Source organism: Buteo buteo, chromosome 11 (genome assembly GCF_964188355.1).
Source record: "Buteo buteo chromosome 11, bButBut1.hap1.1, whole genome shotgun sequence".
NCBI classification, from domain to species: Eukaryota; Metazoa; Chordata; class Aves; order Accipitriformes; family Accipitridae; genus Buteo; species Buteo buteo.
Window position 1 is genome coordinate 28,048,990 of NC_134181.1, and position 15,585 is coordinate 28,064,574.

General features: G+C 48.6%; 1 protein-coding gene across 2 annotated transcripts in view; it reads left to right on the forward strand.

The window, feature by feature from the left end:
• The window catches only part of MN1 (MN1 proto-oncogene, transcriptional regulator), a 117,660-nt gene that overhangs the window by 36,189 nt on the left and 65,886 nt on the right, over positions 1–15,585 (forward strand). Inside the window, exon 2 of one of the 2 annotated variants that reach the window (XM_075041111.1) lies at positions 288–934. The exons of the other annotated variant lie outside the window; for it this stretch is intronic. Coding sequence (XP_074897212.1) covers positions 288–472 — 185 coding nt within the window. The 3' untranslated portion in view covers positions 473–934. Of the gene's footprint in view, positions 1–287; positions 935–15,585 lie in introns of those variants that run through there. 2 annotated transcript variants of the gene reach the window in all.

Genomic DNA, 15,585 nt, shown 5'->3' on the forward strand with positions numbered 1-15,585 from the left:
TGCTGGTTTACTTTAAACCAAGTGCATGTGAAAGAGAATATTTTTGGTGTTTCTCTGGCATGGTGAAGAGGCAGACGGAGAGGCTCGCTGCGGGGTGGAGGAGGGAGCTGTACCAGTGGTGGGGACACTGGGGGACGCCATGGGTGCAGGAGCCGGGGCGCGGGCCGGCAGGACAGAGGCAGGTGCAGAGACGTGGGGCCATGCCTGCTCCCCGCCTGCCGGTTGTGTGAGGTGATGGGGTTGCGTTGCATGGTTCTCCTAACGCTCTCTCTGTGAACCCTTTCCAGCCCACGACCTTCCCCCGAGCAAGACCTCGGCCACGGCGCAGACTGGCAGCCACCTGCAGTGCCTCTCGGTCCACTGCACGGACGACGTGGGCGAGGCGAAGGGCCGGACTGCGGTACCGACGTGGAGGTCCCTGCACTCGGACATCTCCAACAGATTTGGGACTTTTGTGGCTGCCCTGACTTGAACAAAAGAAATTATTTTTTTTTCTCTTTTTAATTTCAAAGGGCCGCTACTGCTAGGTGGACTATTTTTCTAGGTTGGTACCTGCTTAGTGGCATATGGACTGGAAAGGGTTAATTTAAAGTAAACCTCAACTTTTTTTTAATCTTCTGCCACAGTATGTTACCAGTGTTAACCCTTCTGCAGTTAGCACACTTTTGCTTAAGATTTTCCTGCTAGACCACTTTTTCCCATTATTCTGTAACCTTGGCATACATTTATAGATGAGGCCTTTTCCTTTTTCATCTCAGCGTATGTCCAAGTCACGTATGTCATAATAAGACAAAGATCCTCCTCCTCCTTCTTTTCTTCCTTATTTGCTTTGTTTTTCCTTTTTTGTTTTGCTTTGTTCAGTGTTTATTACAATGGTGATCCTGAAGAACAGCAGTTCAGGAATAAACGCCGGTTAAAGTGAAATGGTCATCATTATATTATATATTATATTGACACCCAGCTTTTGCCAGTCACATACAAACCAAACAGTTAATGCTCTGTTGAATATTCAGGCAACGAGCCTGCCCTTTCCTGAGAAAATGATGTTCTGTTACTAATAACGTTCAGCCTCGTTTGCTCTCCGCCTCCCCCTGCGAGGCAAGGACGCTCGTTCCTGTATTTACCCTGGTAAAGCCCAGAGATGGAGCTCTGTCATGAATGGGCTGGTTCAGACACAGCCGGGGAAGGTATAGAGAAGTTTTTCTGTGTAAGTCTAACAGGAAGTTTACTTAATAATTAAGAGTCATTATCTCCTTTGCCAAACACCCAGGCTCCCTCCCTGCTTGCGAGGAGGAGCGGGGGGTGCTCCCCAGTGTGGCCATAGCCTTCTGGTCCTGGTGATGCTCCCACAGTTCCCACTTTATCACAGCTGGAGAGAAAATCCCCCCCGAGCTACTGCGCGCCTCCTGCGTGCGTTGTCCCGCAGCACGGTGTCGCGGCACAGGAGCCGGCGCCCGCAGCAGGGCTGGGGCTGGGTCCATCGCCAGCTGTGGCTGGTGTCCCCAAAGCCCTGCCAGGCGGCACTGCTGCACCCTGCCCATTTTTCACCTATTTTTAGCAGAAGGAAGACACTGTCGATTGGAAGCAGGGTCCAGCGCCCTGTGTGCTTGTCTGCGGAGCACCCCAGCTCCTGCCATGGCTGTCCCGGTGCAGTGGCAGTGGTCGGGGGACAGCCCAAGCAAGGGGATGCGGGGAGCTGTATGCCCAGGGTCAGTGTTTCCTAATCTGCCAGGGCAGGGACACCCCATGTTAGACTCCCCCAAACTCATTTGAGGCCCCATTTTTGCCATGCACTGAAGAACAGTGTTACTGGATGCACACAATAAAAGGAAAACCATACTTTCCTGCTCGTGATAGATAATGCTCATTCGAGAAGAAGGTTGGAAGCAAACCAGATAAAAAACACGACTGACACAATGATCCGACACTCCTGTGGTTTACGTAATGCTGTCCATTATTTGTGTATCCTCTGTGTACAGGAGTGTGAGCTGTCCCACTCCACTCAGGCCAGCTTGCTTTCCTCTGCTCCCTGAAGCTTAATAACATCACTGGAGATTTAGGTTTTTAGCTGTGATATAAAGGTTGGCCTTTCTAGGGTTATTTATTACTTCTGTCATGAATTTGCAAAATGTGTCTCTCCTCAAGGGACGGAGTTTGAAGACTGCTTTGTATTTTATCTTCGATGATTGTGCTGGGCCTTTAATTATTTTGAAGTAATGTTCTTGGTAGACACCAATGGAGAGGAAATTCTGCCTAAAATGCCAGTGGCACCGGGTGGTCTGAAATCCTCACCCTCGGTCTTACGTGGCTTCAGAGGGACTCACAGTGTTTGGAAATGTTAGTTGAATGTGCTCTTATTAACCGTGCATGGATTGATTTCCTCTTATGGGTCTGGTCAGTGACTTGACTTTGGATAAATTTGGATAGTTTTGAACCTTGATTTTCAATATTATTTTACTTTTTATTGAAGCTGGAGCTGCCATGAGGATGAGGATTTTTGCCCATCCCGGAGCAATTGGCTGTGGAGCTGCCTCACACCTGCTTGGTTTGGAACAAAAGGATGGGATGTTTTGTACCTTCTGTAGGTGTGTGTGCTGCCAAAAGCTTGGAGCTCTCCCCTGTACCTGCAATAAAACATCACCATCCCCAGTAAAGTATCTCCTGGTAGAATAATAATTGTCAGTCCCCCACTCCAGAAGATGCCTCTTTCTTTACCTGTCATTTCTTAAGTCCCAGTTCACCCAAATATGTGTTTAACTTTAAATCCTGTCTAGCAAAGCACTTGGGGGCTGCTGAGCTGGGGGGGGTTCTGTGCCTGCCAGAGCAGGGGCGAGAGTTGCCATGGTGGGTTCTGTCCGCTGCTCCCACCCTGGCCTGGCAGCTCCTACCTGTTCCAGCTGGGTGGGTCTTGGAGTAACCCCCAAAACGCATGCCCAGACATATGATACCACATTTCAGGACTTCCAGCTGAAAATTTAGGAAGAGTTCATGGTCTGGTGGCATTCCTGTACCAGAGTGCAGCCCCAGTGGCTTGCTTCTTTGTTTTTATTTTTTTCTGCTGCATTCAAGAGAACAGGTTTTTCAGGCTTCCTGAGGTCAGGGATGCACACCCTGTGCTACCAGGAAGAGACCTTTCAGTGAATGCTGCATCAAACATTTCAGATTGCTTTTAAAGAGAAATCCTCCTTTAAGTAGAAATGTGGTGACTCGGTCTCACCTGCCTTTTTCTTCTGGTTTGCTCTCTACAGCTTGTGCTTCTTTCCTGGAGTTGTTCTCATCCACTTGAGACTTGCTTTTTCACTTGCTCATAGAAAGACAAAATGGAAGCAATTCCTTAAAAACCAGTGGAATCCTACCAGTTTTAAATCCTATGAAATGAGGAGGACGGGCTATACTGAAGGCAGGGGACATGTCTTCAGCTGCCGAGCTGTACGGCATGGAAGTGTGGGAGCTGTGGCACTAGGTCTGTTCCTGCATGGCTGGCACCGCTGCACCCGTGAGGTGGATGCAGTGGGAGGATGGGAGTTTCAGACAGCGAGGAGCTAAAAACAGTGATTGACTGTCTTCTGGGCCTTATTGTCCATTTTTCTGAATAATATGGTCACATGCATTCCTTTTGCTAACCTCTTATCCATTTGATCTTGCTTAATTTAAGTGACATTATCACTTGAGCAAAAGGAGACCTTGTGAGTGCTACTTGGGGCAGCTGTTAGCAATGCCAGGACCAACCTGGGCTTTTATGTTTCTTTGCTTTTTGCCAAAAAACAGAATAGAAATGACTGACCAGGGCATGCATCACTTCATGCTCATAACCTGGTGTATTTAGTACTGACAGCATATGCAGAAGGATAGAGCTTTGTCACAAAGCTTGTGTTGCCTGCAGTAATTTCATTGTACTTCTTTTCTCCATTAATTTGACACTGAATGCACTGGGGTGGTTTTTTTTTAGCATATATAAAATATCAGCATAGCCCTACATGGTAAGAATTGAAATGATTTAATTTTCTGAATAATAATAACTTCCAACTGAAGCATGTTTGAGAGCTGTAGGTAAAAGCCTGTTGTGCAAGAGGTAAGTTGCACTTTTTTGTGGAGAGAGAAGCAGGCGCAGACAGTGTCAACCCGAGCTGTGTCAAAGGCACATCGGTGGCAGAGCTGAGCTGTACCCGAGGTCTGACCTCTGCTTGCAGCCCTCGTTGCTGAGCCGCAGGGCTTGAAGCTTGCTCCCTTCGGAGGATGAGCCAGTGCAACAGGGTGAAATTGTATGAGCTACATGTTCCCCAAATGACTGGGTAAAGCCAGAATAATGTAAACTTGCACCTGCTTGTCCTGTCGGGCTTCCAGACAGGGGGGACCTTGTACAAGAAGTCAAAGACCTGTGGTAAATGTGCCATTGAGATATGCACAATCTTTTCTTTGTACAGTGAACAGCAGCTAAAATGCAGCTTTGCATTTGTTTTGGAGACTTCTCCCTGCCTTGCCTAGTGTTTTCGGTTCTCCCATGCGGCCCCATGCCCCGGTGCTGGATAAGGGGGAGCCTGGGCGTCACTGACCTCCTGACCCAGCTTGCTGACTCCTTTGGTATTTGTTAAAAGAAGCTCTGCACTTTTAGTCTGTAAGTCGAAATGTATTAGCAAACTGAGCAAAATCTCTCTTGCATTGAAATTGGGAGGAGTGATAAAATACCTCTTTGCCAAAAAAAGGAAGGAATAGGCCTTATTTATTAAATACTCTTGTGAATTTTCTCCAGATCACTTTTTCCTAGGGTCACTAGTTCTCTGCTATTCTAGCTCAGTTGTTAGAGCATCAGTGAGAGAGGGTTTAGACTCATTTTCATTTAGTTATGGTGACTTTTCATCAAATAGGTAAGGATTTCATTGTGTGGTTAGGGTGGAAGGAAATGAGCATCAGAGTTATGTCATCTAGGTCATTTAGGGAACTGTTTCAGATACTGGATTTCTACGTGGTCATTCTGAGGCTGGCTGGCCTTCCCAAACCAGGAATCGGTATCAGGCTTCCAGGCACCAACAGTAAGGCAAAATGTTCACACCTTTCCTAAGGAGGAAGGGGTATGGTGAGCACAGGTCAGCAGAACGCATCAGCTGCTGGGAGGGTGGGAGGAGGTGGGTAGGGGGGAAACGCAGACAGAAACAAAACTGGTAAATTTTGATTATTTTTGTTAAGCTGCAGTGTAAGGTTTTCTCAGCTACTAGATTCACAGCTGTTCAATGGATGGTGTGTAAGAGCATAACCCATTTTTATAGAATTGTTTCTCCTTTATTGCTTAAGGCTAATGGAGGAAATAGTCTAATTTTGTCTTAGAAATTCTCTATTAAAATTGTTGGTTTGAGTCCATCCGCTCATAGATTCTGACTGATGAAACTGCAGGCTGTGATTTCCAGCAGTTATAACTTTATCACTATTCACTACCCAAGAATATTACAGCTTTAAAACAGCCTTAAGCAAAAGGATGTTATTACATTGTACTAAATTTGGTTCATGGAAAAGAAAAAAAAACTCAAAACACTGGTAATCCGTACTGCATAGCAAACTCTTCTGAAAAATGTTATTGCACATGTAAAATATGAAAACTTGACTCTGCTGTGTGTTAGGCAATCCTGTAATCTTTTTTCTTTTTTCTTTTTTTTTTTTTTTTTTTTTGATTCTTGTTAAATTCATTTCTTAAATGCTTGGTTGGAAGACTGTGACAATAGCTCATGAAATTGAGTGTTATTTTTCTTTCTTTTTTTTAAATATGTAAAGTGCAGTCTTCTGTATTCATGCATATTGTACATATCTGTATATGTTTTACTGAGCAACTAAATAACAATAAATATGATGTTAATGGTGGCTATTGTATATTTCATACCATGTTTGTTAATTTTTGTAGTAAGTCCTTCTTCTGCTAAGATGTAAAGAAGTGAAACGATAGTATTCACGTACAGGTAAACCCTGGGCCTCGCGCTGACCGGTACAAATTTTGCCCATGATCTGGGGAAACCATCACTAACAACTGGCTTCCCTCGCTGATAGGGCTGTCACGCCGAGCCGGATGACTACAGGAAGGTGTGGGGATGCAGTTTGTTCCTGGCACTCCTGGGCTTTGCAGATTCCTCTCTGCCTGCAGTAAGGTGACCTTCTGCTCCGGCGCCTGGTGATGCGGGTCCCTGGGAGCTCGTGGTGCAGCTCCGCAGCCAGATACAGCCCCTCACTCCTGGTTCAGACGGTGACGGACACGGAGATCGTGAAGGTTGGAACTAACCGGGGCGATCAGAAACGTCTTTTTAGCTGAAGGCACTTCTCTGATAGAACAGACAGCAAATCCATGAGGTTTGCTGAGCTACCCCATCTGCAGTAAATGGGGCTCGATGAGGAAAGATTAACCTCCCCGGGAGCAGCAGCTGAATTTTGAGGAGGCTCCTCCCCAGGTTTGGGGGATCCCTGGTACAAGAGGAGGTTCCTTCCGGCCTTGTAAGCTTGAGTGCTGGATCTTCCACAGCACTTCTGGCAAGATTTTTGAGCTGAATTCTGTGAATAAAAAGTAAAGAGGCTAGAGCTCTTACCAAAATTCTTAAAAATCCCTTCATCTCTGTCATTCAAATTTCAAACTCTTAATCCTTTCACATTCCCGCGAGTTTTCCAAGGAGTCCTTCAGGAGAAATGTCGTATGGTATTTTCCAAAGCAAAAAAAAAAAAAAAAAAAGGCGCAATAGCCCAGGCAATGTTCAAACACGTCATTTTTTAACTGAAGAAACAATCTTCCCTGTCTTTCATACTCACAGGCAACACAGAAGTGGTGCTCAGCCTCACGTATTTGTCTCCATGGGTTCAGCACGCGCTGGGGTGCAGAAGGCTGTAGAGCGCTTGCAGCACAGCGCTGCGCCTTCTAGTGTGCAGCGTCGCAGGATGGGCCACTGCGTCTCCTGCACAGCCAGTGTGCCCACATCTCACCAGCGCTTCTGTATGCTGCATTAGGTATCTAGTAACTCATAGGTAATGCATCAAAACATAAACAAAGTACCATGACATTGTATTCCATCTCTACGTTGTTTTGTAACACTGAAAGCACAAATGGAAAAATGAAACTGTTTTGAGAGCCATTTCAAGTCCGTTGAGGGTGAAAGCTTTGCTTAATTTTCAAACCATGCTTTTAATATTCTTGAAGGGATGAAGCAATGTATGAAAGAGAAGTGTAATCTGCTTTAAAGATGTGAGCTCACCTCTTGTTGTGGTGGCTGGGTATAGAGGGAGCAGACAGAAATTTGTTAACTTTGCCTGTAAAAAGCTATTTTGTTTTGAAACATTCTCGTTAAATCTGGTATGCTAGATACTTTGTAACTCTACCTTTAAAAATAAGCAACTTGCTTCCTTTTTTCTGTATGCAACCCTTCTGAGAAGTAAATCTATTTTCACAGCTTTTTGCTCCTTGCTGTGTAAGTAGTGTGCATGTTTTTCCCCAACTTTCAACTCAAAACCATTGAAATGACTTTTTCAGTATCAGTGTTTTTTTAAGTTTGGACTCCTTTTTGATCCTGAGAGAGAAGTAGAGGCAGCGTTCCTGGCACCTGTGCAGTTCCTTCTTTGCAGCGGAAACCCACAGAAGATGAGACCCTCCCCTCTCCCCATACAGCCACCAGTTCCCCTGCGGGACCGGTGCCCAGTTTGGTGGCAGGGAGCTTCTGGTGTTCCTCATTGCCACTGATGGCTCCCGACCACTCTCCAACCCATCCACAGAGACGCTTGTGGGATGGTGGCCCCCGTATGTTGAGAGCGTTAGGACCCTCTCAGCTGCTGGGTATCAGAGACATTCAGTGCAGCTTTAATGTCAGCCGCTTTGCCCAAACATTGTCTTGGGATTCTCTGGACCGTCCTGCTCGCCTCAGTGTGCGCTCTCTCTGCTGCAGCATTTCTTTTTCTCCTCTTGTCACCTGTGGCTCTGGAGCTGGTCTGGAGGGGACAGACCTTCCTGCAGCGCGGCTGTGGCTGGCGCCGTCTCGGTGCTGCCTGGCAGGCGGCTGGGCAGCGAGAGCGGTGGCTGTGGGGCAGCTCCCCAAAGCCTGCCCCCCCCCGCCTGTGTAACACAGCACTGCTCCTTTTACTGCCTTAGTTGCTCCAGTAAAACTGGCTATGAGCTCTGTTAATAGTTGGATTCATGTGGCTTCTTGGGACGCAATGGCTGTTTCTCGACAGCCAGATCTTCTGTGCAAAGTCTCCTCTTGCTGCTGCCAGCAGCTGGAGCTGCCCCTCCTGCACCGGCAATGCTCCTCTCCGAGCTCCTGGCTCCAAAAAGCCAACAGGAGCTTGCTGTTCGCTGTGCATCACGTTAACAGATGAAAATAAACTGACTGATCTTTGATTTCCTACTCTTTGTGCTGGCTTTACTTGTCTGGTAATGTTTGTGACCTCTGGTGATGCTGGCACAGTGCTTGCTTACCCCAAACGCTTGCCTTCATCCTGGTGCTCTGTGCTCAGAGGCTCTGTTCTGGTCTGTGTCAGTGTTAAGCAGGGATTATAGTTTATTAACTAAAGAAGAGCAAGTAGTTGGTCGGAGAGCTTTTATAGTTCTTGCTCTCCTAATTGTTGTTCCCTGTGCCCTGAGACTGTGCTGAGAGTTGAAATCTGGCTGTAGCCATGTCTCTTTTCCCAAGCCATTTAACTGATTTAATTATGTCCTTTGAGTTATTTTCTGCATGAGGCTTTGGCATTCCTGTCACGGAGGAGACCCTATAAATATGTATTGTATGTTCAGCAGTCAGGGATCCATCGGCAGCACAGCTGGATCCCGTGAGCCGAGATCTGCCCGGCCCCTCCGCAGCCGCCTGGCAGTGCCAACAGCCGGGAAGACAAGAAGCTGTGCAGCAGTCTGGGCAGCTCTGCCCCTGCGTTGCCAGCCTGTGTGCTTTTCTGCAGGGTGGCTGTGAGCGTGGCAGTGCCCTCGGCACGGCTCTCAGACAGGTTTGGCCATGAGGTGTTAGAAGCTGCTTGCCTCCCCTCCGAACCTCTGCGGCCGTGGCAGCAACACGCGTGTCCGAGCCAGGGCAGAGCTGCACGCAGCAAAGATGGACAGAAATGCGTGCTGCGTTGCTGTTTGTGGGCTTCTGTGTGTGACTCCAGAGTCATTAAAACCCCCCTTTTCCCAGGTCGTTGTCTGTGCTAGCTGCTTACAGACTGCTGCTGGTTTTATGAGAGTATGGCAGAAAGCATCTCTTTCCCTGCAAACCAAAGTAAATAAACACAGGAATGAAAATTTGGGTCAATGATATCCTTTTGGCTGAGAAACTTGTTAGGAAATGGAATTATGATGGGTTTCTTTTAATATTAATTATTTCCAAAAATCTCCAAGTTACATGCCTGAAGCAGTTACTTTCCTGCCTGGTGACCAGAGTTTGTAGCCTCCCCAGCAGTTTTAGCTTTACAGCCAATAACATCACATACATTTTGCTTGTAAAATGTCTGAAGACTCTTTGCTCAGGTGAACTCTGTACACTGTGCCTGCTGGGCAGAGGTGGAAATAGAGGTGATGCCTGTTCTGAGCTCTCCTTCTTTCTGAGACATTGCCAGAACTTATTAATGATAGTGCAGAAAGTGGAGGTGACAAGACCTGAAGAAAATCATTTAGGTCATCTTTGGTTAATTAGCGTAGGATTGCTCCCTGTTCTCTAATTCCCAGTGCTCTGACCAGCACAACTAAAATTGGCAGAGCAGTGGGGGCGGTCTCAACCTTTTAGTTAAAAAAAAATAAAAACAACCAACCAAACAACCCTTTATCCCCAGCTCTCGAGTGGGGATAACGTTCGAAGTGATGGAAGAGGAAAAGAGCCCACCGGCCGTACAGGCAGCGTTGGAATGACACCACCTTTTTTCTAGCACTTGCAGACAGCGGTGGGTTTGTGCATCTGCAGAGCCCAGGTGGGTGGTGCGCAGGGAAGCTCCTCGCAGGACCCTGATGGCCTCCGGTCCCGGGACGGTGCGTGGCGCAGGGGTGGGGTGCCGGAGGTGGGAGCAGAGGCTCCTTTGCGTTCTCACTTGGCCTTGGACACGTAGTCACTGCAAGGCCTGTAAGCCATCGCTTAGCCTTATTATTTCCTGTTATATCTTGCTTATATCACCACCTGTAAGAGTGGCACAAAGGAAAAACTGTGAGCCCTGGTTAATGTTTGCTTTGTCCTTTTAGGGGCTAATGTTATTAATCCACAGACAAAGCAGCTGTTGAAATGTCACCCTAAATTTGATGTTAAAACATTAATTTCAGCCTCTTTCAAGAAAAGTTTGGTGTTAGGAGGGCTCATGTCCTGCTGAAACATCCTCAAGGGTTTGTAATGCATCAGGGTTAACTGGCAGAGAATATTCAGTTCTGAGCTTCAGGAGGTGGGAACTTTTCTCAATTTCCTTTTATCCTCTGCAAAATGCCCCTCTCTCCCTTCCCCCTTTCTTCCCCCAACCCCCTTTTCTCTTTATAAAGCTGGAATTCTTCCAGACTCGCTCTGGGCTTGCAAGAAAACTTTACTGTGTAAATTTGCTCTTTGTGTTGGGAGTCCTTTGTTTAAACAGCATTGTGAGCTTGCTGGGGAGGGATGGAAAGAGGGGGAGCTGGGAGGAAGAATTTGAAAAGCCCTGACCCCTGATGAATAAAATCCAGCACATTAACACATTCTTCAATAAATTCATGATTGCAGATAAGGTGGGAGTCCCCAGGGCTGGGCTTTTCATTAACCCCCTGCTGGCTAACCCAAACAGACGGCAGTGTTTTGTTAGCGCGCTAGGACAAGCAGACCCCTTTTGTGGTGGAGGGGCCGAGTGCGCATGGGGAGATCTCCTATAGGAAGCCAGGTTACAAAATGGGACTCTATTTCAGAACAAACTCCTTTTGGTTAGTTTGATGAGATTACAGAAGGGAAAAGGCTTTAACAAGGGGCTTATTGAAGCTAAGTAACTGTTCTGAATACAGTGAGGACCAGGGCAGAAAACATATGATTCCCAAGTAAATAAGCGCCTCTACAGTATGGCTAAAACAACAAAGCTGGACATGCTCAGCGTGGTTATTATGCGGCGTGCGGGGATGCTCGGAGGTGTGAACACGTGTGGGACTCCTGTGATAGATAACCTGTGGCACGGCACCAGGCGGGCAGCCTGGCCCTGCCAGCCAGGGCTGCCGCAGCACCAACGCATCCCTTCGTGCCACTTCACATGCATGTGCTGCTCTGGGACTCAAAGCAGAGTTCGTTTGCCTGCAACGGGCCATGGAACCTCCGGCAGACTTTGAGTTGTGAGGGTGCCGGTCCAACGCTGCACGTTCGCCTGGCAGAGCAGGGCTGGTGGGTCTCATCGCTCCCTGCGCCGCCTCCTGCCCGCACAGGACTCAGTGTTGCCTGCAAGCACAATGCGGCAAGCCAGGCTGGTGTCCCTGTTCCTGCTGGAGGATGCTCGGGTCCTCTCCTCCCTGCTGCCGGCAATCCTGCTCCCCACCTAGGAGTGCTTGGGCAAGCTTATGTCCATTTATTCCTGCACTGGGATTGCCCTTTTGCTTGAGTAACTCCCTGCTCTTCTTCGCATTGACTATCCAATGCATTTGTATGGAAGAGCTGTGTTCCTTCTCAGCTTCTGCTGTGGAGCACGAGGTGAGGTGAGCTGGGCTGTTAGCCCCCGCATGCAGGCTAGCCCTGCACTCCCTGTGCCCCCGGCACTCCTCTCTGCACCTGCTGTGCCTCGAAGGCAACCCGAGAGCGGCCGCCCGGCCACGGCTGGCATGCCGGCCAGCTGCACCGTGCTCTGCAACACTCTGGCATCAGCAAGAGGCTTTGGAGAGACATATGCACTAAGTCCACAGTGCAAGTTGCACCTCTTGCAATGTTTTAGGCTTTGAAACCTTATTTGTTCTTCTTGTTTCCAAGTGGAAAGCCTACTTGGGAAATATTTTGCTTTTGTAGAGACCTATCCCCCAGAATGCCTCCCTCCCATACTAGGAAGGTCTTCTAGGTTATTTATTAGAATATTTGTATTTTTAAATGGTCTGAATTCTGTGGCTTGTGCTGCCAAGTCTTGGTCTGCCAAGCAACTCAGAGTATCACTCAGCCCAAAGAAATGTGTTTTGGGATGAAACCCAGAAAAATCATGAGATTGTCTCAGGTTCCTGCTGCCTGCCAGTAATAATGCTGTGCTTTTCTCAGGCTGCTGTTGCACGAGACTGCCTGTCTCCCTGAGAGGTAACATGCCTGGTGGTAGACTCCAAGCCTTTCACAGAGCGGCTCATGCCCAAGTCAAGTGAATCCTGCCCTTCAGGAATAAAAGCAGGTATTCTGCATGGCATCCCGGCATACCTGTACACAGAAGCAGCTGTGCTCTGTTGGGCACCCCTCCTGTGAACGATGGCCACTTGCATGTCCTGCCAGCTGCTGGAGACAGCACTTCTGCATGAGGGCTCTGCAGCACTGAAGGCTGGAGGCTGCTGGCAGCATCAGCTCTGGCAACTCCTACTTTCTGACTTTGCAGACCTAGTCTTCTTCTAATGCTTCTTTTTTTGGTGTGCAATTTCATTTGCTATGATATATAATTTCAAATTATTTCCCATTGCTGCTAATGGAAGTATTTTGTTAATTTCCATGGAAAATAGTTCCTCTCTTTCAGAGGAAATGAAGGTGTTCCAGACCTCACCATGCTCCTGGCCCCATTGGCATTGCACCTACTCTTGTAAATGCAAGGCAACACCACGCACATACGTGGTTGAACCTTCCTAGGGAAAAGAGTGAGGAATGAGCTATCCTTTCCTGCAAGCTCACTGCCCTGCTTATGGGCAGGCCCACGTGTATGAGAGCCATTTCTGCAGGTCCAGAGAAGCCAGCCTAGTCATAGGGAGGACCAGCAGAGTGGCAGGGCTGTGTGGGGCGTGAACATTTTGGGTCAGGTAGGTCTTGGCCCCCTGTGTCATGGCAGGGCTGGGAGATGCTGGATTTGGATTGCAGCAGTGCCCCTGCCCCTGCACGTGCCTGGCAGAGCCTCAGGCTTTGTGCTGTGCTCCTCAGCTGCTCAGCTGGTGGCTCTGTGGCGATATTGGGGAAACAGTCAACGATTTAAGCCTGAAATCCCTTACAAACAAGTACCATGTCTGCTGTGGCCTTCTCTCCCAGCACCACTGTAAGCAAATGCGGCAGGGGTTGCTTTTCCATCTGTTTTAAACTATTTAAATTTCCAAGGTTAATAATGATAGAGACGTGTATTATATTTGTAATTAAATCAAATTATCTCAATTCATGGACCCTCAAGGTTCCCTATTCTTGATGCAGTGCGATTAGGAATTGCCATTTTCCCTAATTAATGGCTGATACCCTCAGCTCTGAGATCTCCCTGCGTCTAGCACAATGCTCTGCACGGGTTTCGGCCTGAAATAACCCCAGTGGCTTGCACTGTGTATGAATAACCTCCTAAACGTGTTTGCCTTGTAAGCTCGATACACCTTATCAAGGCTCTTGCTTACAAGCACTAGTGAAGGCAGCCCATTGTGTTGGGAGATTACTGCTGCTTCAATGCAATTTAATATTTTACCATTGCTCCATCTCATTGACAAGGAGCACCTGAAAGAGGAAAAACCTGGTTGTTTGCATACGTAGAAATGATGGGCCCAGGGTCCAGCTATGGGCCCCTGTGAATCACTGCCTGTTCGCCTTGTGCCGGGCTGAGGGGCATTTCCTTCTGAATATCCCCCAAATCCCTCTCCTGGCGCTGCTGTCCTAGCAAAGGGAGCAGGTTTAATGTTTTGCACACATGGCTCTGCGGAGCTGACATGTTTGACTGGAAGGAGCAGTCGCAGCTCCTTCCCATGGAAAATCCATCTGTTCCCCTGCATTCCCTGGTGCGTGGGGTCTCAGTGCCGGGGTGGGGGCGACAGCAGAGTGGGTATTATTTGCCATGCACCCTGCTTGGCTGAGTGACGCTGTGCTGTGCTGGAGGTGGTTAGGAGGGGTTGCTCAGGCATGTTCCCCCCCTTCCTTTTCCTTCACTTATTATTTGAGTCTTTGCTTAGTAAGAAAAGCCTATTTTTTGCATGTTGGGGCTATGTTATTTATTCCCCTTGGCTGTGTTCACGCTCTGCAGAGGGCTGCACAGCCCCTTGGAAAAGCCCTGAGGGCAGCCTGTGCAGGAGGGCCAGGGCCCAGGGTGCCGGGGCTGAGCTTGGCAGTGGGGGGCTGCAGAAAGAGTCTTTTCAGGGTGGAGGTCTGGGGATTAATCTGAAGGCAAGGTTTTGTGTTTTTTTTTCCCCGGGAATAATTTAAGTTCAGCTCTTTTCAGGCACTGGTAAATCTTCAGCAGGACTGCAGAGGGATGGTTGTGAGGCAGTGGGAGCACGCTTGTCACTCCCCAGCCGGCCCCAGTTCTGCTGAGCCAAACGTGGGTGCCGTCCGCAGGAGTGGTGCCCATGGGGATGATCACCGTGCTTGGCTGATGTCTGCTCACCCTGGCAGGATCTCAGTTTTGGGTTGGCCTCCCTCATGGACCGGCAGCATGTGCTGGCAGTCCACGGCATGGACTGGGGGGTTGTTGCTCTCCATCCTGAGCAGGCTGTTGTTGAACAGTCATTAACTGATGGTCACTGGCCCAGTTGCTGGCCTGGCTGGGTGGGGGTCAGCCTGGATGCTGCTTCCCAGCTCACCAGTCCATCCACGCCTGGCTACAGCAGGTCTGCCATCTGCATGGCAGGCACATCCCTGGGCAGGGGATCCCACGCCCTTGGCTTGGAAGCAGCACATGGCCAGGGGATGGCACAGGTAGCTGCTGGCCTGACAATAAAGGCATTTTATCTTAATCTGAGCTGTTCAGAAGTATCCCTTTTTCTGTGATTTATGGTGCAAGATCACGCCAGGAGACCCACGCGAGTCCAGCACAGCTCACAGGGAGCGTTCCTGGTTGGACCCCGGCAGGGCTGTTACAGCCTGTAATGGGGCTGGCTCAGCACTTTGAAGGCTGTTTGTGTTTGATGGGCTGATGCGTATCAAATGCAATCCAGCTTCCCACTGTCTGCTCTGTCAGCCCCCTGATGTTGGCCTTTGACAGATAAAGCACCCCCTCCCCGAATTTCTGATTTCACACTGATGCACAAACATTCTTTGGCAATTTGAGCCCATTGTATTAAAGTAGTTAAATTCCTTAAGCATGTGCCTCTGAGAATACAGTGGTGATATTCATTACAGAAATATCAGTGTGGTGGCAGCACAGGCTATCTGGCCATGTCAGGAGACCCATAGCAGTGACGGTTTCGTTGGACTTTGAGCCAGCAGGAAAGCTCCTGCAGGCTGCAGATGTGCCCATGCCATGGGTGCGCAGAACTGAGGACACTGCTGCATAGACTGAAACACCCTGACGTCCTTCGCTGTCTGTAGCACTGCTGCAGCGTGCACATCTGTGCATTCTAGTGGGGGTCCTCATGCTTCGCGTGTCTGAGAAGCAATACTCGTGTAGCCCAAGGAGTCTGGGGTGTGGACTGGCTGTTGTGGCAGTGGGGCGGGTGTGTGTGAATGAGGAAGTGTTAAAACATGAGTCGTTCTTGCAAAGTGCATTTGCCTTTATGTTGGACCTCAGAGAAAGCACTCTGGC